Consider the following 22,933-nt stretch of genomic DNA (forward strand, 5'->3'; position numbering starts at 1 on the left):
TTCTTAGCGTATAAAGACTGATTCTGATTCCACACATACAAGGTGACAGCATGCAGTCTATCCTCAGCTAGCAAGCCTGTACTCTAATGCTAATGCTTGAATGCTAAAACAATTTGTAGTCAGTTCCAGGGAAACTAAATCATGGCATGGATTTCTGTCAAACTTTCTCCAAAGGCTGCTCTTAGGGTAAAGAAACAAGCATGTCCATGGTGTAACTTGGCTGAACTATCCCTTTAAAATCATAACAGGTTAAAGTACGACACAATAACTCCACAGATTAACTGTACATGTTTTATGGCTCTGGAGTGCAGTTGTATGTATTATTACTACACAGCAGTGGGTACCAGCAGTGAATAAATGGTGCTTGAGGCATAGGTTTATCTACCGTCCAACTCAAGGATTCTTAAAATATAAGACACAATATCATTCCAGTACATGGACTTCTGACCTACTGACTATTGTAGTCGCTTCAGCTATTACGAAGTTTTAAAACCCCACAAAAGAGGGATGTCAACCAAGGTTGTTTTTTGATTGGCATGGCTACGCAGTACTAAAGTCAACCCAATGAATGGTCAGACTGTTTTGCTATAGACTTACGGAAAATGTAGAGAAGTCAAGCCCAGATGAATGCATTTGGTGTCGATTATCTGCTTTTATGAAACCTTCAAGCAGTTCAGTTTATTATTGATTCAGTTGTCAAGTTTCTTCTCTGTCAGATCGACCGTTTCAACCCTGCTGTATCTCATGGAAATATGTCGTCTCCTGAAATGCACACAGACCGACTGTCTTCTGCCACAAAAAACTGTAAACCTTGTAATGGCTCGCTTGTCTTAACTGAGCTGCGGCGTGTTGTGTTTTTGTCTAAATCCATGTTAGACTGTAATAACTCATTTTGTCTGTTCTCTTTCACTCTCTCACCCATTTCTCTCTCACCTCTCTCTCTCGTCACTGTTGATAAAGTGATGTTAGACAAGGAGAGTATCATATAATAGTAGTAATATGTTGACAGTAAAATTAATTATGAGAAGTAACCTTTAAACTTCTATTACCAAACTGCAATAGATATAAAGAAATACAAAAATCACAAGATAAGACATTTAACATTACCTCGTTCTCTCTACATGTCTCCCTTCACACTCACTATCCCTCCCTTTCTCCATATCTCTTTGCTTTTTTGTCATTTTGGATAATTGCCATGTTCTTAATAAGAGCCTATCTGAGGCAGAGCGGTCTAGACCAGAGCATTCCTCTGTGATAGTATCAGTAAAACACCTGTCTGTGAATGCTAAGCTTCCCTGCTCCGTACATCCTCTGGTTGACTCCCACTCTGCACCCTATTGCCTGCGCAGTACTCTACCTTTAACCAGAACTCTGTGGGTACGGGCTCTTGGCTAAAGTCACGCACTTAAGACACGTCCTTGGTGTGTCTGTGTCATATCTGATAAACACTGCGCATGGTCTGTTTTTTGAATGCGTTCGTGCGTGTGTTGAACGGGACAACATACCGTAATTACCCTCTATGCCTGTAGCAGAAAGGCAGAGTAATTCTTTTGTCACAGATAAGCTGAGCTTTAAATAGAACTGCAACGGCAACCAAAATATGGTCCTAAGGGCCGGTACAACAAAGAAAGACCTGTAGCTGGCTCAAAGCAAAGCAGCAAGCGTCCACCTTCACAGAAGTAACATCAACAACATGCAGTCTTTTCTGGTTGAGGGTCGACAAGAGATTTATTGATTCTAGTCTATGAGAAATATTACATTTAATTTGAAATGTCTAAATAATCAAACAACATACAGTACAGCCCAGCCCATATTTTTGTGTTTCAAATCGCTGTTTTGGCTGTCTGGTTGTTTGTCATGTTTCGTGGTGCTGGAGTCTGGTTTGACGGTTTTAGCTCCCAAGATATCGACCACGCTGGCGAATGCGAGTTTGAGCCCCGGCTTGGCCAACCCATCCTACCCATCTCATTCTCTGATCCGTCCCCCTGGCTCCCGCTACTTACTTTACAGGAGTTAATAAGGATCAGGTTAAACGAAAAACATTTCTGTCCAGAGAATATTTCTACCAAGCTAATTGTGTAATGTTCAAACACAATGTGCAGCCAGACATAGATAGTAGGCAGTCCGTTGTCACGAGTCACTCTGACTGGACCATTATCCGCGGTTGTCTAAATCAAACATGGATGCCACTTAAATCGTTATTGGTGGAAGGAGCCAGGACCTATTTCCTCAGAATTAATTGGTGAAAAATAAACCATTCGTTACGCAGTGAATCTAATCATGCCAATGGCATGGCTTACACATTACATTGCATGTTCCTCATACGGCTTTGATCAGGCACGGCTTGATGTTCACAAAGACGCGGCTTATGGACAATCCGTGGAATTCTGGTTAACAGGCTGTTACACCTGATTATTTTACTCCGGAGTCCTTGGTGGAACGAGGAAAGGACTTCATGTCATTTGCAATGATGTTGTAGAATGTGGAAAGCCATTCGTGCATCCATATTTTGTTGAATGACCCTGACCAACAGTAGGCCTGGGCATTTTCTGATGAATAAACCTCTTTGGATATTTGAATGGGACCATGTTATGAAAGCAGTCAGTGACAGTGGGGATCAGAACTTGTGTTTATGACTCAGTTGGTAGCAACTTAAATCTCTTGATATGACACTCATCAAGGGATTATCATGAGTTCCTGGCAATTTGTTTGTGGATACTACGTAACATCACAGAGACCATTTTGGTCATTAAAAATGGCCAGTATGAAGAGGTTGTTTTATAAGACAATGCTAACTAACAATAATCCAAGGACATTGGAGGTCTACAGGTATGCTAGCATATCCGCAGGTTCACCTGACTGATGAAAGCAGTTTAAAAAGCTCAATTGACAAAATCTAGCAGGATACCTTAGTAAGTCCAGTGGGAATATACTATTTCTCAGTACTAAATTCTACTTGATTCCAGCCAAGCCAGTGAAGTCAGATGCATTTACCTACTAGAAATCCCTGAGCTGCAACTGTCATCCCGTTTCGCAGAACCTGTATTCAAGTTGTCATAAACTATAGGACCTCAAGCCCTACTGGAACACAAGCATACACCATACTCAATGACTCATTTAGGGTTTAAATAATGTCATACCACAATAGCTGCTGTGGCTAAAACATGTTTTTTTTAGCTGCACTTTTTTTGTAGTAAAATGTCAAAATACCAGACCTCAAAGAGTTATTTTCGTACCAGTTGAATTTCAGTTATTCACTTGGAGGAATTCTCTTCTTTTTAATCCTTTATTGCAGACATATGGTGTAATTGGAATTATTGGATTCCTGGCTGCTTTCATATGTTTTGCATAAAATGTCAAACACCCAAAGGGATTTAACACTCTTTGTGGTCTCCAGAGACATGAGTGAGTAACTCTGTAGACATTTGTCCTTTTACCCTTCATCATGCTTCAACCTTGTAGCGATTCTTCCGGGACCATAGATGTGGCAGTGTTCTGTGTGTTCTAGAGTTTCTGCATTAGCATTCTGAACATTCTTAGAACCATAGCATTTGGAATTAGAACATTGAAGTCATTCAGTGGGATCTCTTTGCCTAGAACTCATTTCTGAAAGCCCTGCATTAGTATTCGGTAGGTCTACAACCTCTTGAGGTGATTCCACACATTGACTTGGATTACAACATACGCATGATTATATAGAATTCAGTACTCCAGGTTACATTAAGTTCCCAGTACAACAGTACTCGTTGCCCATGAGCCTAACACTATTAAATGTAATGCCGAAGTTTTACATGGGATTGGTTTTAATTCACCAAAAGTTGAGAAGAAGTTGTCTGAGGCATTTGACAATAGAAACTGTGAAAGGATGTTTACATGCTTCGGGAGAGTATCTAGTCAAAACTATCAGGGAGGCAATAGCCAACAAATCATCAGGACAGACTTTGACCACATTTTGTGTTCAAAACGCCTCTTTTTGAATTGGGCTTCAATTTAAAACGCCATTGACTCTTTGTTAGCCAAAAGCCATGCCAGTCTCCGGAGAGATTTTCTCTGGAGTATTATCCTCATTCAACCTACTCCTCTTTGGTTACTAACTTCTGACATGTTCACACACACGCACCCACACACAGAAAAAGCTTAACAACTATTCTGAAGTGAAGCTTTTTTTGGCATTGTTCTTTCTCCAATCTGAGACGATCCCAAAATAATTAAGGCGAAACACTTTGAAGTCAGAATGGTAGCCGCGGGATCTTCCTATTGTTTTGTTGTTGCTGTTGACGTTGACGTGATTGTTGTTATTGCGTGTTACAACCCGACAATGCAGTGGAAAAGTAATACGCCCCCTTCGTATAGTTTCACTTTTTGTTCACATACAGCAGTTCGCCATCTTCCAACACAGAAATGTACAAACTCAAATGATTACCAAGTTAATTGTCTAATAATGAATTAAGGCCGGTACCCGTCATGTGTGTCTGGTAAAATAATGGACCTTTTCCCCCCAGACTCTGACTTCGAGGAGGCTCTCTCTGATGTCAATAGGTCCTACATTTGCTGTTTACCAAATGAAAGCGTTCTGAAGGGCAAATACCTGGGAGCGACTAGGATGATGTCATAGTGGTGAATGTGGGATCACATTCCTCTGTGTGATGGACTGTCAGCTTTGCGTTCTGGCTGTGACAGGCGCCGTCTTTTCTCTGTGCCATCACTGCTTTTCCCTGCCCTCTCTCCCCCTCTCTCCCCCTCTCTCCTTCCCTTTCCTCTCCTCTGCGTTAAACACATGGCTTCTTTCGATTTCCACATCCGCTGGCTTCCCATTGGCTGGCTCGCAGCTCAGGCTTGAGCTCTTCAAAAGCTCATGCATTTTGGATCCCACTAATACAGACCAAGTGCAGTGCCTATATCTTTCGTTCTCTCTCTATCTCTCTTGCATGGCTCGCTCTTTGCCTTTGATGTCGCTGTCTGCTTTAATGAGCATATTTTAGACTACGCTTACTGCTGTGCTCTCTCTCTCTCTCTCTCTCTCACTCACACACACACAAACGGCTACTGCCACAGGTGATAACTGTCTCCCTGGCTACGGCCACTATGATGCCACTTCGCTCCAGGCTTTTTCAGGCCTTTTTATGTACACAGCTGCTGCTCACACTCAGGCAAAAACACCAACACATTTTTAATGCTGTTTTTAAATCCACAAATCAAATATACGTGGTTATAGGATTCAAACATGGCTGTTATGCGCATCAACACTAATAGAAATAGCACCTTCCTCTCCGCCGCCCACAAACGCCCCCTAAACTCATATAACCTAAAAGTAACCACTGTTCCAACACTGCGCTACATTGTAAGTTCATTCCTTTAAACCAAACCTCTGAGACGGAAATCACATTTGTTTTAGCAGGGACCGGCCCCAAAAAAAAATGTGCCGGGACTGTCCTAGATTGCACCATATTCCCTATACAGCCCACTTCGCACCAAGGCCCACAGTGACACCTTTGGTGCCCTGGTCTTTAAAGTGGTGCACTGCATAGGGAATAGGGTGCCGTTTGGGACTCAAGCACAGTCTTTAATTAATGACCCATCTGTCCTGCTATCCCTGAGATGTTTGATGTTCAAACCCATGACACACCAAATGCTTGCCCTCGTCGGGCCTTCCTTCCTGCTTCCACTTGCCATGAATTCTAACAAGCAGCCGTTTCACAGTCCCTCGGCAGGCTTAAGCCGGTCCGGCAGGACCTAGCCTCTCAACTCTCCACGCACCCAGAAAGGGGTAGTCGTACAGGAAGACAGGGAAATCGCTAAAAGAAGCCAGCTGGGTGAGATAAAAACGAAAAACAAGATCCAGCCAGCTGCTGAACAGAAGTTTTTACTGGTTTGTTTCAGGGGTAGACTAAGCATAACGTGTCCGAGGGTTAGGGTGGGGGGGTCTCTGTCAGCAGAGGCTACCGCAGACTTAGCCAGTAAGGTTGTCTGTATGTGTTTGTTCATAGGCATTTCAAGTGAGTCCTGGCAGAGTTTCTGACGCGGTAATGGAGGCCTCAAAGACAAGCGCCGCGGTGAGTCCCCCAACGGTTCAACTGCCTTTTAAACCCCTGCCGGCATCCACAATGGCACCCTATCTTCTAAATTGTGCACTACTTTTGACCGGGCACCGTAGAGGCTCCGTTGAACAGTAGGGCACTACTATCTAGAGAGGGTAGGTTGCTATTTGGGACACTGCCCTGGTTGTCCTGTTGATGGTAAAAGGACAAAGGACACGAACGACAACACGGCCAGGTGGACGTTTGGAGCCCTTCCATCCTTCTCATCCACATGCATGAACCGCCAGCAGCTTCAAAAAGAGCAGTTGTGACACTTCTTTTGTTTTCCCGCCGCCGTCGCTGTGGTTTCCTTTTGTTGTCAGTTTTGTTGATTCTTCTGCTCCACTACTTCTGTTTAAATTCATGGGCCGCTTTTATATCCTCCTTCATTCTGGCTGCTTCATATGACTGGTCTACCATCTGTGTATGGTGATTTCGTCTTGCGTTACAGTTCAAGGCCACGTTTGGTTTAAGTGTTTTTGAAAGTGGAATTTCTCCAACTAAAGGTAATGTTTGAAAAATTGTCTAACAGCGTAGTGCAGGGATCACAGAGTAATGTCGACTCTGGTGTCTTTGTTCCTTTGTAATGTGGTATTTGACATGACATTTACTTAAAAAGGATTCATTCGCCGGTTACTTACCGGTAATATCTTGTCTCAGGCAAGCTGCCACATTGATCTGCCGCGCTGCATATCAAGAGAACCTTCTGGCCTGCTAACTCACCAACGGCACATTAACGGCCAGTTATAAGATGCATGCTTCATCTCCATATCTCCTGAGTTAGGCGTCTCGACCAGAGAGCCACTGAATGTTGTGAATGTGTAGTGTTGTATGACATTCCAAGTATTTCTCTTGCTGTCTCCTACGTTGTCGTACCTTCTTGTCTCTCGGAACCAAATTTTGTCCACTTGTCTGGTCTGTAGAGGATATTGCACAGCATGAGGAATTGTTTTATTTGTTGGACAAACACATAAGCTAAGAAAGCCCTCCTTGGTATCATGTCCTGTGTTGTGCTTTCTGTGGACCCCAGGAAGAGTTGCTGTTGCATGAACGACTGCTAATAGGCAATCCACCTGTCCAGGATAACATTAGTGATGCTTTGAATTATATTATACCTTCAAGGTCTCCTTTGAAGGAGTGAGAGGGTAACTGAATTAATCTTAGTTTAATTGTTTTGTTCATGTTTGTTTTTTTTCTTTTAGCTAACAGCACTAACCACAATAATGGTAATGACAATAAAATACTAATAGCTTCATCCTGTTTGATATTCATTCACACAACCTGGTCCCAGTGTGTTTTGTCTTGCCAACTCTGGTCATTGTCATCTCATTTTGGTTTGGTATAGTAGTCGACAAGACAGCACAAACAGACCTGGGACCGGGCTGCATCAAAACACCCCTTTTAGTGCAAAGTCAAATGAAAAGGAGCCTGGGCGCCAGTCTGTCGATGCTATGTTGTCGACTCATTGTAACTCGGTTTCATGTCAAATGTTTAGCTTGACAGATCTGTTTGAGCGGTGCAGCTGAAAACAGCCCAAGCGTAGATAAAACAAAAAGTGTATTTTTGATTAGCAGACTGGCACTCAGGCTCCAGATATAGGTCCACGAAGCTATTTCTTGAAAGTTCCCTCCCTCTATATCTCACTGGCCTGTTCCTCTGCCCCCCCCCAACAGCAAACCCTGGAGAACAACCTCACCAACCTGGTGAAGAGAAACAGTGAGCTGGAGAACCAGATGGCCAAACTTATCCAGATCTGTCAGCAGGTTGAGGTGAGTCAGTCTCTGTCAGGTTCCCAACAACGGTTTATTCGACATTCCCTTTAACTTTCCCACAGAAAGGGTTCCTTCTAGATTTGCTGAAATATATCCTGAAGGGTTTCTTCAACAGTCACTTAAAACTTTTCACAAGAAGGTTTGGTGAAACAATCTCTAAAACGTTTCTCAAGAAAGCTTGTAGCAATATCTCCACAAAAAAGTAACTTATGTGTTCAATTATAAAACCATGCGTTCATTTAAAAATTATGAGGATATATACATTCCGTATGAAATTTAATTTGAAAGAAATTTTTATTTAAACTGTGCACTGATAAGTCAAAACATTATGAACCCCTGCCTAATATGCTGTTGGTCCTTCGCATGCCACCAAAACAGTGTCAACCCACAGAGGCATGGACTCTATAAGACCCCTGAAGGTGTCCTGTGGAATCTGGGACCAAGACATTAGCAGCAAATCCTTCAAGTCCTGTGAGTTGTGAGATGGACTCTCCGTGGATCAGACTTATTGGTCCAGCAAATCCCACAGATGCTCTATCTGAATGAGATCTGGAGAATTTGGAGGCCAAGGTAACACCTTGAACTCCTCATCATGTTCCTCATACCATTCCTGAACAATGTGTGCAGTGTGGCAGGACACATTATCCTGCTGAAAGGTGCCACTGCCATCAGGGAATATCATTGCTTTGAATGGGTGTACCTGATCTGCAAGGATGTTTAGGTAGGTGGCACATGTCAAATTGACATCCACACGAATGCCTGAACCCAGGCTTTCCCAGCAAAACATTGCCCAGAACATCACACTCCCTGCACCGGCTTGTCATCTTCCCACAGTGCATCCTGGTGCCATCACTTCCCCGGGTAAAAGAAAACGGGACTCATCGGACCAGATTACCTTTTTCCACTGTTCCAAGGTTAAGTTCTGGAAGCTCGCTGAAGGAACTGGATTTTTACCCTTTTAAGATTAATTCCAAATAGTCAATTAATTTATGAAACCAATTAATTTAATATATAAAGAGTATTACAATTACAGTACAAGTAAAAATAATGAAGAATCATTGAATGTGTAAATAGACATAGAATTGTCATTTTTCGGCTCCGTCAACGCGTGCCCATTGTAGGTGCTTTGGACTGTGGACTGGGGTCATCATGGGCGCTCTGACTGGTCTGCAGTTACACAGCCCCATACTTAGCAGAGTGTGATGCACTCTGTGTTGTGACACATTCTCCCCATAACAATCATTACAATTTTCTGTGACTTGTGGCACAGTAGACCTTCTGTGGGTTTGGACCAGACAGGATTGTCTTAGTTGCTCTCACACGTCATTCAGCCTGGGGGTCCAACACCCTGATGCCAGTTTGTCCATCCTTGGAACACTGTTGGTAGGTACTCACCACTGCTGACCAGGCGTACCCCACAAGCCTTGCCGTTTCAGAGTTGCTCTGACCAAGTTGTCTGGCAATAACAATTTGGCCCTTGTCAAAGTTGCTCAGTTCTTGACTCCAGCCCATTTCTCCTGTATCCAACACCTTGACTACAACAACTGATTGTTTGCTTACCATCTAATCTACCCAGACATTGACATGTACCCTTGTTAGGAGATGATCAACTTTATTTGCTTCACCTGTGAGTGGTCATAATGTTTTGGCTCATAAGTGTATGTCTTCACCATATATGGTTCTAAAGCAATAGATGGTTTAAAATGATAGTTTAGCAATTTTCAGGTGAATATAAATTATCTGAGTCTAGATCAACATGTTGATCACTGCTCTAAACATGCTAAAATGTGCTTAATACAAATTGGATCAAAATTTGTATTGATTTTCAGAGCTAAAAGTCTGAATGTCATTATCCACTTTCCGCATAATGTCAGTTCAAATTTTCTTGCTTTATTTCTTCGTGTATTACACTTTAATCACCATAGAAACAGCCTCTTACATTGCAGATTGTTGGTTACAGTCAGAAACAGCCCAATATCTGCAGATCAAATTGCAAATGGTATCAAGTAAATTTTGATTCAGAACACCCTACAAAATGGCCTACCCCCCAATGTCATGCAAAAAACAACCAAGAGCAGCTCAGTCTCAACCGGTAACAGTCGTAACAAATCAGCATTATTATTCAACACGGGTGACTGCCTTTTACAGAAATCCTCAGACTGGGAAAATATATGAAATGACTTTGTTAATATTAAAACTATATCCACTACTGTCTCCTCTCACTGGATGTGGTAATGGTAAATCTGTGACCAACCGAGGCAGAAAGGAGTTACTGATGATGAAAGCATTATGGTATCCATGAAAACACCACTGCATTTTACAATAGACAGAAGCACAATTTGCAACCTTGCAACTCTGCATCTCTGTAGTTCTACTGTCATTGAAGGACAGTGTTAGGCGAAGCATCAAGGATCGAGCTAGTGCACATTGCAAGGTGTGTGTGTGGCTCGGTCTCTCTGTGTTAGTGCATTAACGTGCTTGTTGTATGTGTGTGTGTGCGGCCCCAGCACTGAAGGAACTAAGCTGTAAACTAAATCAATAGTAAGCTGTTGGGTTCTTAATGACTTCTGGGGAAGTGAAGCAGCCAGCTGCCCAATAATTATCTTCTAAATATGACCCTTCTAGCCCCTATATAGTGCTCTGTTTTAAAATAGTGCCTACATGTAAAAGGGTGCCATTGAGGGAGCACCTCTTATTCTAACTTTGGACTTTAACTTTGGAAAGCCTGGATGTTCCAGGCTCCAACGGTGAGTCAAGCCCAAAAAATAGGCTAATGCTCAAATGTCATGGTGAGATCATCGCTATACTTAACCTTTAAAAGAAGAGTTATAGCGACTCTTAAGAGTTATAGCAACTCAAAGAGTGGCTCCCAAGGCACTTGGATTGCCCCAGAATCAGGTTTTGTGTGATGAATTTCAACCCACTGAACTATTGCAATGTCTCACTTGGTCAAGTTGAATGCCAAGAGGTGTCCCAGTTAGGACAAAATCCAGCATCCCCTGCAGTAGTCAGTTGGAGGGCCAACACCGCTCAATGGCTTGGTCAAATTGGCACTTTTCCACGTCGTAAGACAATGTTATTTCGCAATCCTCTGTGAGACACAATCCTCTGTGAGACACAATCCTCTGTGAGACACAATCCTCTGTGTACTTACACAAACGTTGAAAGCCACAGACGTTATAACTCGGAAGAGTTACTGTACATTTAAAAGCGGTACTAGTAATGAACTCCCATTACTAGTACTAGTTTTTCCGCATCTTGTCATAAGGCGGTGCTATTTCAGCGCTCTACCTTCAGAGGACATCAATCCTGTAGTCTCCTGAAGAGTTCTGCAAAGTTCTAGTTGTCACCGGAAGTTTCCTCACCTGCCTGTTGACTTATTTCCATTCCCGTCTCTTTCATTTGAGGCGTTGTGATTTAAGCAAAAAGTGCCATGGTCCAGCTGTATGGCGCTTTAGTGCTCCATCAATTCAGTTCTGACACTATGGGCGCATCCCAAATGTAAATGGTACCCTATTTTCTATTATGGTGTTCTACTCATGAACAAGGCCTGAAGGGTACAGGGTACCATTTTGGACACACCCCTCCGCCATCCCTCAGCCCTGTGTGACAGTAACGGCCGACAGAGCGGGACTGGTGGTTTAATGCTCCCATTACTCTCAACACTATTCCCTCGTTGTTATTAGCCAGTAAATTTTTTGTTGAGTACCGAATGGTACCCCATTCTCCATGTAGTGCCCTGCATTTGACCTGGGCTCCTGGGTGCCCTGGGTAGGGAATAGTGTGACATTTGGGACGCAGGCTTCCCTTCAGTATTGTGCAGCGTGAACCCAAGTAGAACCATTCATTCAGCCTATCAGATTAAACGATTTCTGGCTAATGTATTAAGTCCTGAGGTACAGGAAGTGTCCCAAAAACTGTTTGTCTTCCCTCCTCCCTCCTCCTCTACCTGTCTCCTCCCTCCTCCTCTACCTGTCTCCTCCCTCCTCCTCCATCCCTCTCCTCCCTTCTCCTCCCTCCTCCTCTACCTGTCTCCTCCCTCCTCCTCTACCTGTCTCCTGTCTCCTCCTCTACCTGTCTCCTCCCTCTTCCTCCATCCCTCTCCTCCCTTCTCCTCCCTCCTCCTCTACCTGTCTCCTCCCTCCTCCTCTGTCCCTCTCCTCCCTTCTCCTCTACCCATCTCCTCCCTCTTCCTCTACCTGCCTCCTCCCTCCTCTACCCGTCTCCTCCCTCATCTCATCTCCTCGCTCCTCTAACTATCTTGTACCTCCTCCTCTACCCCTCTCCTCCATCCTTCTCTGCCTGTCTGCATGCAAATATGCCGAGGCAATCTGTTCCTCTCCTGTTTATTATAAATGTTTTGGCTTTGGGAGCCAGAATGCACACAACGCAATCAAGAGAAAACGCCCTATGTTTAAACAAACTGTTTAGAACATTTTATCTATGAATGCTAGCTGCCTGCTTTTCTCCAGTGTGATGTTTGTGTCGATGTCTTGCCCAACGCGAGGCGTACTATCTCTGATCTGAGGTAATGCTAATTCACTATGGCAAGAGCCAGGGCCTACCGTTGAGCAGTGTGTGTTTGTCTGTGTGTGCACGCTTGTGTGTGTGTGTGTGTGTGTGTGAGTGAGTGCTTGTGGGTGCGCTTGTGTGTTCTGTGTGAGCCTGCGTGCTTGCCTGACTTCCCAGAAGCCTCCCTGCTAGGCAGAGATAGGAGACCTCTTTATCTTGCTTCTCTCTTCTGTAACGCATCGTGCAGGGAGAAAAGAGAGAGAAACGCTAGGCACTAATAATGCATCACAACAACAGACAGACAGACGGTAGACAGACTGACTGTAGACAGAAAGAGAAACAGAAGACAGTCAAACAGATTTTACAAGGGACTTATGTAACCGAGACATAGCAGCAGCCCTCCGGCTATATATTTCTCCCCACTTTAGAGTTTGAAAGGTACCTTCATTTTTAATCTAATGATTGTTTTTTTCAGTTCTTTTTTGTTTTGACAAATGTTGGCTGTATCTCGTTTTCGTTGCCATGTTGAGTTGGACTGAACTAATAACGAGGGTGTGTGGTAAATGTCCGATATACCACAGACAGGGGTTGTTCAACCCGACAGTGTCGTTTTTAACCAATGTTATTAGAACAGTATAATGGAGTTTTCCCCACGGTATACACCCACACCGGTACTATACGGTGTGATATACTACCGCTTTCAGCCAATCAGCATGCAGAGCTCGAACCATCCAGTTTATAAGGTGTTGTATAATGGACTCGGATGTGTACAGTGTGTTGTAGCGCGTAGTTGACACGTATGCCCCAGCCATCCATATTTTAACAGAACACATCGGTCTTTCTGCTGTGGGAGTACAGGACAGGACGGGTCCCAGGAGGAAGTGGGTGTGCACTTAGCCACTCTCTGCTCTCCAATTCCTCTTTAATCTGTCAGGCTGTCAACACTAATCACCGCCGTGACAAACACGGGCCACTCAGCGCAGCTCCTCCTCTACGCTCCGCGCTTGTCACGTCGAAGATTAAATCTGCATAAGCAGAAAGTTCCACTGTTTGCCCCGGCATATTTGTTATTGTTTTGTGTTTTGTTGATTAAATCGGAGGGCAGGAGCATCCAGAACTGAAAACGATTTGCAGTACAAGCCTTGCTGTTTTGTTGTGAGTTCAATTATTTCCAGCGCTGTCCAAGCAGAGGGAAGTGGTATTACTTGAAGGTAACTACTTTCTTGTTGTAATGTCACAAACAGATGTGGCAGTTTCACCACGACGGCTTCCAGCTTTATGGGGGGTAGTCCGTAACGTGAAAAAAATAAAAAACACGAGCCTGCAACCCTTCCTTGCAATTGTTTTTTTTTTTATAAATCAGTGGGTTTATATGAGGGATTGAAATGATGAAGAAGACTGAAGTAGATAAGTCAGCCCTTCTGCACTTCACACAGTCGGATGCCCCTGTCTGGGTGTGATGAGATGACCTTGTATTCAGTGGTTGTACAGGGCAACCTACACCTTGACATTCACCAGTGGGAGGGTGGCATTTCTACATTATCGCTTTTACACATGTCATATAGGCTTTATAAGAAAATACATTTTAACAACAAACATAACCAAAACATGAATGTGGCTTGAACACAGCCAGTCGTGATTTATCTTCTTCTGTTTGTTTGATACTAAAAACTAGGCTACCTGTTCACAACATTCCTCCAGACTCAGAACAGGGACTCGGTTTGTGAACGATTACTTCTGAACAACTCCCGGTTCAGTTTACTTGCGAATCGTGCTTGTTTTGTTTTCCGTTCGACCCGCTGACCACTTGGCAGTTCTAACCAGAGCCAGGCTCCGGGCCTGTTACTGCCTACTGTAAGAATAGAGGGAGAAACACATGGATAGAACCGATTGCTCAAGGTTCAAGAATGAATCCAAATAATTGATTGTTGGACGTTTTCCGTGGGCACCGCATTGTAGAACCTGAACATAGGACTGTCAACGTTTGAATATTGTTGAATTTCAGGCACTCATTCGCGGAAGGGGGGGTGTAATTAATACCTTGACACGTTCTCCTTCATGCTCCCTTTTATCTTTAATATATACTCCCCTGCACCCTGCCATCCACAGAAGGGTACCTGACGTTAGCCCGTGTCCTCGTACGTCCTCCTGTGTGAGAGGAGACAGCCTTGTTTTCCACGAGAGGTGTTGCTGCTGCCGTTGCTTTGTTTTTAATGAGGGTGCCGAGATCATTAATAAAACATGCAACATCGTTGCCAGAAGCTGTACGCTCCACTACCGCATAATTTAGGGAAATTGGTGCTGGAGGAGTCGGTCAAGGCATGTGTGTGTCTCTGTGTGTGTGTGTGTGTGTGTGTGCGTGCGGGACTGCGTGCGTGCGCGGGCGTGGACATGAATGCGTGCGCGTATGTGTGATAACAAGGCTTAAGTGGATCTAACTGCTGTAATGAGCTTTGTGGAGTGATGATCAGTTTAAAGCGTCGTTACCATTTGATACTGTGCAGTTTGATACAGAGTCACAAACCTGTGTAATGAGACGATTCAAGACTTCAAATTTCACATCTAATAACACACCAATCGTTTTGCTTTTTTTTTTTATCTGTCAAAAACGAACAAGGGCCCTTTTTGAAAATGTGTCACTGAAACTGCAGGTTGACAGATTCGCTGTATAGAGTATTGGGCCTTTTCTCCAAACTGTTTGATTGGACGCGATGTCGAAGCCCATGTCAGCTGACCGCTGGCTAACATTGCATCTGTCCCCAGGTGAACACGGCAATGCACGAAGCCAAGCTGGTGGAGGAGTGCGATGAGCTGGTGGAGATCATACGCCAGAGGAAACAGGTCATCGCTGTCAAGATCAAGGAGTCCAAGGTAAACTTTGACAGGGAAACATGCGCCTTAGAGACATGCAGCACCGATGTTCACTACTAACTTGCATTTTAAATTGCACCCTATTTCTGTGTCCTTCGCTACTTTGGATTGTGGTCTTATGTTCCAGGCATTACAGACCCTGACCCCCTATTACTCTGCAAGCTTTGCAGTGTAAGCCATAGGCCCTGTCAAGCAGTATCGGTGATCTAACATCTTATCTGCTGTGTTGCCAGACAAAGCTACTTTTTTGGTTCTGCGGTATGTTTACTTGACGGTCAGGTTTCGGAGACGTTCCGCTTGGAGCTGCTAATCAGCGGCGTTCCGACTTGCCGCGTAAACACCCGGGGATCCCTCGCGCACGCTCTTACGAAGAGACAGATCGGTTCCTTGTGACAGAAGACCGTGGCGGTCAGGGAGAGATGAAGGTGGCGCTGAAAACTGCGCGTTCAGGATGTGTCCCTGCGTCTGTCACAGTGAAAGACGGAAGAGAGGAGATAAAACGTGGGGGGATGGAGTGAGAGAGAAAGAGAAGGGGACTTGTCACGGCCTGTCACAACACACTGTGTGCGACATCAGAGAGCGGAAGGATCGGATTACGAGGTGCTGCTTTTGGTTTTTGTTTCCCTTCGCGTGCTCTTCTCCAGAAGTTCTGAACTGCTGGCAACCGACTTGCCTTTGTGGGCTGGAGTCTGATTAGAGCGGATTAATGGCACATGTCTGCGGGGAGCCCAGGGAGAGAGGGAAGCAGCGAGAAAGAGAGGCTTTCTCACTTTACCGGTGGCTGGGAGTGATGAGCACAGGGGCTGTCTCAGCTGGAACAACAACGCCGAGGTGATAGATGAAGTACCATGAGAGAGGGAGAGCGAAGGAAGGCAGAGGAGGAGAGGAACTGAGGAAGAAGAGAGGTCCCGAGAGAGCAAGGGGGAGATGAAGGTTGGGGAGAGGAGAGGGAGGGATATAGAATTGAGGAGAGGAGGAGAAGAGAGGAAAGAAGAGGAGGATGGAGGTGACTGACTTGCAGCAGAACCAACCGGATTACTGGGGCAGGGCTGAGCAGGGACCCGGGAGCTCAGGCAGAAGCTGCGTTCCAAAATGGCGCCCTATTCCCTATTTAGTGTACTGCTTTTGAGTGTAGGCCAGGTCCATATGTAGGGGATAGAGTGGACTGGGAGCACCCTGTTACTCTGTCTCTCTGTTTATCGTCTCGCTTTCTACCTCGTCTTTTCTCTGTTCCTCTCCATCTGTCTCTGTCTTCTCTCTCTTTATCTCTGTCTCTTCTGTGTCCCTGTCGGTATGTTCCTCCCGGTGATTCAGCAGCGATTCAGCAGCGTTGAAGCCCCTCCCCTCTGAGCCGATGCGGGTGACGTCTCTGACGTAGCGGGTTTCTTTTAACCACAACCAAAGTAGTGCCCCATGTAGGCAATTCCTTAAACGGCATGATATGGAACAATGTACATATCGCCAAAGGGACGTCCATTTGCAATGTAATAATATGCTAATGATTCATGAAAATGAGACAGATTCTCAGCTGGACAATCAGTGCAAAGACAATAAATGACAGAAACATGTCTGACGCGATGCACACGCACGATTCACGTTTCACACGCAGCTTTGCAGCGGCTACTGTTTATTTAGTTTTTATATAACTCCTAGCCCTGAATTTAGCTACCCTAATTTTAATGGCAGGCGGTGATGTAGTCTGCTGCCAATCCACAGCTCTCCATCTCATTTCCAATGGGAGGGGAAAGGTCTTTCAAATTGTTGTACATATTTCAACAACAATGAGGAAAGACACCGCTTTTTTTGTTATAATTTTAAGTCATTTAGGAGATGCTCATATCTAAAAGGTTTTTCGATAGTGGGCAGGTACATTTCCATAGTACTGTCAAGACAGTAAGGTCTTTCTCACGTTCTGCTGTGGTACAGTGATGGCACAGCCTTTCCTCTCCAGGGAGTTAGGTTTTCCTGTGTCTGCCCTTCTACAGGCCAGGCTGTGCTCACTGATCCTGCACTTAAGGTTTTTGATCAGGAACCATATATGTTTGCGCTGTGCTGCGGTTACTGATGTGCAATGGCGATTTAAGGCCAGATACCACTTGGCTTATTCTGAATGATTTGATGTAGAATGGGTTTTTAAGACCATTTGGATGAAGGGGATTTCATCATTCCGCAGTCGTTACATGAGATGGAGTTTTTGTTTTATTTCATTTCATTTTGGGGGGGGGGTATTCTACTCTGCATTCACCGTCTGAGTTGGGAGTTTCAACCACACATCTATCACATTTTTGCCGGTATTCCAGTTCCTATTGTAGCTGTTTTTGTACTTGTGTTTTAATGCCCTGCTTGGCCTCTCAGTTCATTCAGGTGCCTCATTAGTGTCCATTTGAGCTTATTAAAACCCATAGTGATCGTAGTAGCAGAACTAATTAAAAAACTTGCTCTAATCCCCTGACATGTGTACCAACTATGGAAAATCATTATTTTGGTCTTTTATTAGTTCAGCGCCATGACCCAGGTCTGGTAGCACTGCTCAGGCTGGTCCGGACTCTGCAAAAAAGGCCAGCTTATTTTGCTGACACTTGGTCGTCTGCGAAGAGCGGGCATTTAACCTCTGGAATTTGGCTAGCAACAGGGACTGTGGATTTTTCGAGAATAGTGGCCAGTTAGATAATGTAAATGTTGAAGCGCCAGTTGCTGATGTTGCATCCCTGGCAAAGGCTTCCCTCCCCATGTTATATAAATGTTATTTTCATGCACATTTTAATGCTGCGCCTATTGATTCATTTATAGCATGTATTTTACTCCCTACACAATGGTTTTTGGGAATCCATAAAGGGAAAATGCAGTTTGGTCATAATTACTTTTAAACATGATCAGCTCTGCAGTGCTTCGGTACTGTTCATCCATGTTCGCCTTTCCTCAAGACATGATTATTACGAACTCTTCCGTTTGAAATACTACATAGAAAACAACCTAATTTAAGATGCAATCAGGTCTCTGCATTCTTTTTTATATTTCATGTCCTGACATTGTTTTATAAAGCTCCTACTCGATAATCAAACCCAATGGGTTTTGATTATGTTTTAAAGTGTTTTACGATTCATTCGCTTTCTCCATTATTCTGTGTTTGCAGTCGATTTCAACTGTGCAATGAGAGTTTCATATGTCACTATCTTGTATCGCTCGTTTGTCTTTTCACATAAAAAAAAAAACTACAGACGTTTTTGTGTTTATTGACACCATTTTGTGTCAGATGGCGCCTGTTGTAATGTTCTTCATTCTTTTGACTGTACATTTGCACTCATTGAAATAGTTTGAATTGTACAGTTATTTGGGCTTCCGTGCTTTCGAATTGACAAGTGTTCTTTAGGTTTATTTTTGCTGTTTGCCAGAATATCTTGCCTATGTTACTTAACTGCTAGATTTACTATCCAGGAAGTGATATATATATATATTTTTTTTTTTATCTTTCTGGTCACATCAGTTTGCTTTGGGTCAGTCTGTGTTCTTCTTTTATGTGCTACAGCTTACATGGAATGTGTGGTTATTTCTACAAATTATCTTTTGGGGAACATGTTCAGTTTGCTGTGATCCGAGAGGTGATAGTTGCTTGAATTTGAATGAGCTGATGGAGAAAGGGTCAGTGTCTTTAATCAACTATTCTACTCTACTATGGCCCGAGAGGTGAGCAATAGGTTTGTCTTCCCAAGTCACATGAAGGCGGATGTTTGTTCGCCGAATGAACTGACAGGCTGAATAATCTACAGCTTTAGTAGAGGAGATTATATTTTGTAAGTGCCTTGGGGAATATATTTTGTATTAATCCCTGTTTGAGCCCATTGAATATGCTTGTTGTCAGCAATCTGTTGACATGTGACTGAGCCAGGCACCAACAAAAGATTATGAACAAAAAGCAATCTTACCATGGCGGTGTCCTAAATCACAATACAAATGCCCAACTCGGTCCACAGCTCCCTGGTCAAAGTAGTGCACTAAACTGGGAATATTGTTCCATTTGGGAGACATTCAATCGTAAAAAGAGGCTATTTAAAGAATGTTTTAAATAAACGTCTGGTCAGATTTGTATGGTCCAAATTGTACGTCAGATGGTTTGTGGCATGTTATGACAAGTTATCCTGCTGATTTGAGCAGGAAACCACTACCATGCATCATGAAATTCCTTTAATAAATGAACATGCTTTGGTGAATCAGAGAAACAGCTTCAGTTCTTAGATGTCTGACTGTTTTCATCGTGTGGAAGGTTTTTGGTCTTTACATAGTCAGCATGTGTAGCTTATTTTGCTGACACTAAATCAAATGTAATCTTACCGTTGACATTTAAAGCATGTTTTTAATTTAATACCAGTTACTGAGAATGCCTTCGCATTACAGATGCAATGAAATTCCTCAAATGTTCTCTCTCAAATGTCTGAACGTTATAAAATTCTGCTCTACCAAGGGAGATTTAAATTAAGCTAATTCGGTGTGTCACATCTGAGGCCGGGGACGGAATGAAGATAAATAGATTAGGTTGAATTTACGATGTTAGAATGATATTATTCCACTCATCATCCCTTAGGGAATTTAAACGCAGAAATAGACACTCGGTTTACAATGAAACCGAGTCGCAGACAGACACAGACCGTCTGATGGACAGAGAGAGAGAGGACTGTTCCAAAAAGCTGTTCTTTCTGACTTGTTTTACTTGGACTTGACTGGTGTTTTTATGCATGACACAATGGAACGCAGGATATTTGGACCTCTGTTTTGCGAGTCAGCTCTGTAACAAACCGAGACTTGACCAGCTGTCAGTCTTTTTGTTTGCCAAACAAACACGTTGACCCTAACAACGTTCCTGGCCGTCTTAGTCTTGTGACGTTCTTGTGATATGATAATAGGACACATCTGCAATGTGTTGAATGCCCATTGTGCAACACATCCACAGTGTCACGCTATGGCCGTTGTAAGATGGCCGCCTGCATTCTAAACCCGGTGACCCCAACTTTTCCTCTTGTCTGTGTTTGTACGTGCGTGTGTGTTTCCGGCCGATAGGTGATGAAGCTGCGTAAGCTGGCCCAGCAGATCGCCAACTGCAGGCAGTGTTTGGAGCGTTCCAGTGCCCTCATCACCCAGGCGGAACACAGTCTGAAGGAGAATGACCACGCCCGCTTCCTCCAGACCGCTAGGAACGTGGCCGAGAGGTACTACGTTCTCATGACCCGTCCCAAAACCTCCCACCTTTCCGCGCTTCCCATTCTCCTTGACCCCTCCCATCCGAATTACCAATGTCCCCTGGTCAAGGGACACAACTGAGACATTAGACTGACATCGTCTCCCCCCTCTGTCACCTGCCCTGAAACTCACCCCAGGGTTTTCCTTCTGCCTGACCCCTTCACCCCCATGCCTGTGCCCCCCATGCCAGGTACAGTTTAGTCTCCCGTCAAGTAGCCTAACGCCACGACGGTGGTAGGTCTCACTACCAGTGACGATGAAGAATTCGAGAGCACACTGGCATGTTGAACTGGTGTATGTGGGCAGAGTCCCATTTGGATAAACAATTACTTGGATAGTGTTTGTAAATGCACAGTTTGACAACATTTTCTATCTGGGCCTGTGGAGGGGTGGATGATGTTAGCACTCTTTGTAGTTTTCTTTTGCATTTTAGTAATAGACTTTCTCATCCTTTCATTTTCTCCAGTCTCCTCCCCTACACCATGATTCTTTTGGGAAAAGTGTCCAGAACTTGTGCATTTCAGTTTTGTCACGGTAAACGCAAAGCGCAGGAACATTCTTGATTTTCCTGCCAGGCCTTTCCTTGCTCATCCTAGCCAAATTACCTGGCACGTGCCTGGGCTAGAATGGCCTGGAGTCTTTCAGAGGGGAAGGACACGCAGAGCACATTCTATAACTTTCTTTTTGGCCTGCCGCTGCTGTTTCCAAGGCTTGTTATTCATGGACTCTCCCAGAGTCTGGAACAAAACTCTCATTCATAGCTTAAGGGTCTGGTCCAGCTATGTTTTAGGCATGAGTGTTCTCGACTGCTGGAGACCGGCTGGAATCTACAAAGGTGTGGAGTTAGGGTTAGACACACCATTGCCTTGTCTGTCAGACACACACACAAACACACACACGCACACACACTGATGTGTACTGACAGAGGGCATTCCGGTCATCACAGTCCAGCTGGGATTATCCAATCTGACAACACCTCTCTCTTACCTTGCTCCTCACTCCTACCACCTCTCTCTTCCTATCTTCTATGACACCCACTTCTCTCTCTCTCTCCCCCTCCCAGGGTTGCCATGGCCACCGCCTCCTCACAGGTGCTGATACCAGACGTGAACCTCAACGAAGCCTTTGATAACTTTGCTCTGGACTTCTCCCGAGAGAAGAAGATTCTAGAAGGCCTGGACTACCTTACAGGTGAGAGAAGAGAGGAAGGAAAATGGGGAGAGAGAGTGACAGAGAAAGGTGGGGGAAAGATGGACAGGACGAGTGAAAGAAAAGAGGGTCTGGTGCTTCAACTAACAACTTGAATCAGCATAGCGGTTTGCAAACACTAAAAGCACTACACCTGTTTGTTGACCAACGTCTGTCCTGGAGTTTGTCGACCAACGTCTGTCCTGGAGTTGCTGGAGATGAACAGCGAAGCACAAGTGATGAAAATCCATACATTTATCTATTGTACTTTGAAGAAGCAGCCCACATTGATCAAGATTTGTATCTAGGCTAAAGAATTATTTGAATATTTGATAAAGGTGGTACACAACACTGGCTTGTATAGGATTTTGAACTTTCCCCTGATTCCAGAGGAACAACACGTTCCTTTTGATTATGGAGCCACTACATGACCCATTAAAAGAAACTGAGCGAAAGTTATTCTTGAAGTACTCATAAGGCACATTTGATGATAATTTCAGACATTAGGAACGTTTTAGTTATCAACCCAGTGAGTTTATTCTATCCGCACTGCTCAACCCTAAATCTGACCACCTAGTGGTTAAGCATGTTGGCGCTTCACTGTGCTGTCTTCTGAGATCTAATACATATCTCTTATTTTGTTTTGGAACTCCATGCGTTATCCCGTCCGACACTAATCTTTGTCTGTTCCCACAGCTCCGAGCCCTCCCTCCATTCGCGATGAGCTGTGCACCGCGTCCCACGACACCATAACCGTTCACTGGACGTCCGAGGATGAGTTCAGCGTTACCTCCTATGAGCTTCAATACACCATCTACACGGGCCAGACCAACTTCATCAGTAAGTATCACGCGTCAGCAAAACGTTCAACTCAAACACCAGACACCGCTTGTTTTGTTGCGTTAAACTGTTCGGTAACACACAGTCAAAGTTGCTTGAATAACCTGGAGGGAGAATACAGTCCAGGTTATCCAGAGCGTCACTCCATACGCCAGAACTCCCAGTGAACCACCGTTTTTTTCCTTTGAACGTAGGGCAATATGTCCTAAAACTTAAATTGTAAAATATTCAAAATTTGTAGCCGATACGATATTATCTTAAGAAATACAGTGGATATAAAAAGTCTACACAACCCGGTTAAAATGCCAGGTTTTTGTGATGTAAAAGAATGAGACAAAGATAAATCATATCAGAACTTGTTTCAGTTTTAATGTGAGCTATAATGTGAACAATTGAATTGAAAAACAAACTGATATCTTTGAGGGGGAAAAATGAAAAATA

The 22,933-nt window shown here is 44.0% G+C and overlaps 1 protein-coding gene across 6 annotated transcripts in view; it reads left to right on the forward strand.

Moving 5' to 3' along the window:
• Positions 1–22,933, forward strand: part of mid2 (midline 2) — a 133,970-nt gene that overhangs the window by 88,883 nt on the left and 22,154 nt on the right. For 3 of the 6 annotated variants that reach the window (XM_010897605.3, XM_010897587.4, XM_010897595.3), the window contains 7 exons: positions 5,988–6,053; positions 7,280–7,303; positions 7,751–7,846; positions 15,125–15,232; positions 20,285–20,433; positions 21,528–21,655; positions 22,349–22,492. In XM_010897605.3, coding sequence (XP_010895907.1) covers positions 5,988–6,053; positions 7,280–7,303; positions 7,751–7,846; positions 15,125–15,232; positions 20,285–20,433; positions 21,528–21,655; positions 22,349–22,492 — 715 coding nt within the window. The remainder of the gene's footprint in view (positions 1–5,987; positions 6,054–7,279; positions 7,304–7,750; positions 7,847–15,124; positions 15,233–20,284; positions 20,434–21,527; positions 21,656–22,348; positions 22,493–22,933) is intronic. The other 3 variants (XM_010897611.3, XM_034291890.1, XM_010897620.4) reach the window with 3 other exon arrangements.

This window comes from Esox lucius, chromosome 4 (assembly GCF_011004845.1).
Source record: "Esox lucius isolate fEsoLuc1 chromosome 4, fEsoLuc1.pri, whole genome shotgun sequence".
Lineage (NCBI taxonomy): Eukaryota > Metazoa > Chordata > Actinopteri > Esociformes > Esocidae > Esox > Esox lucius.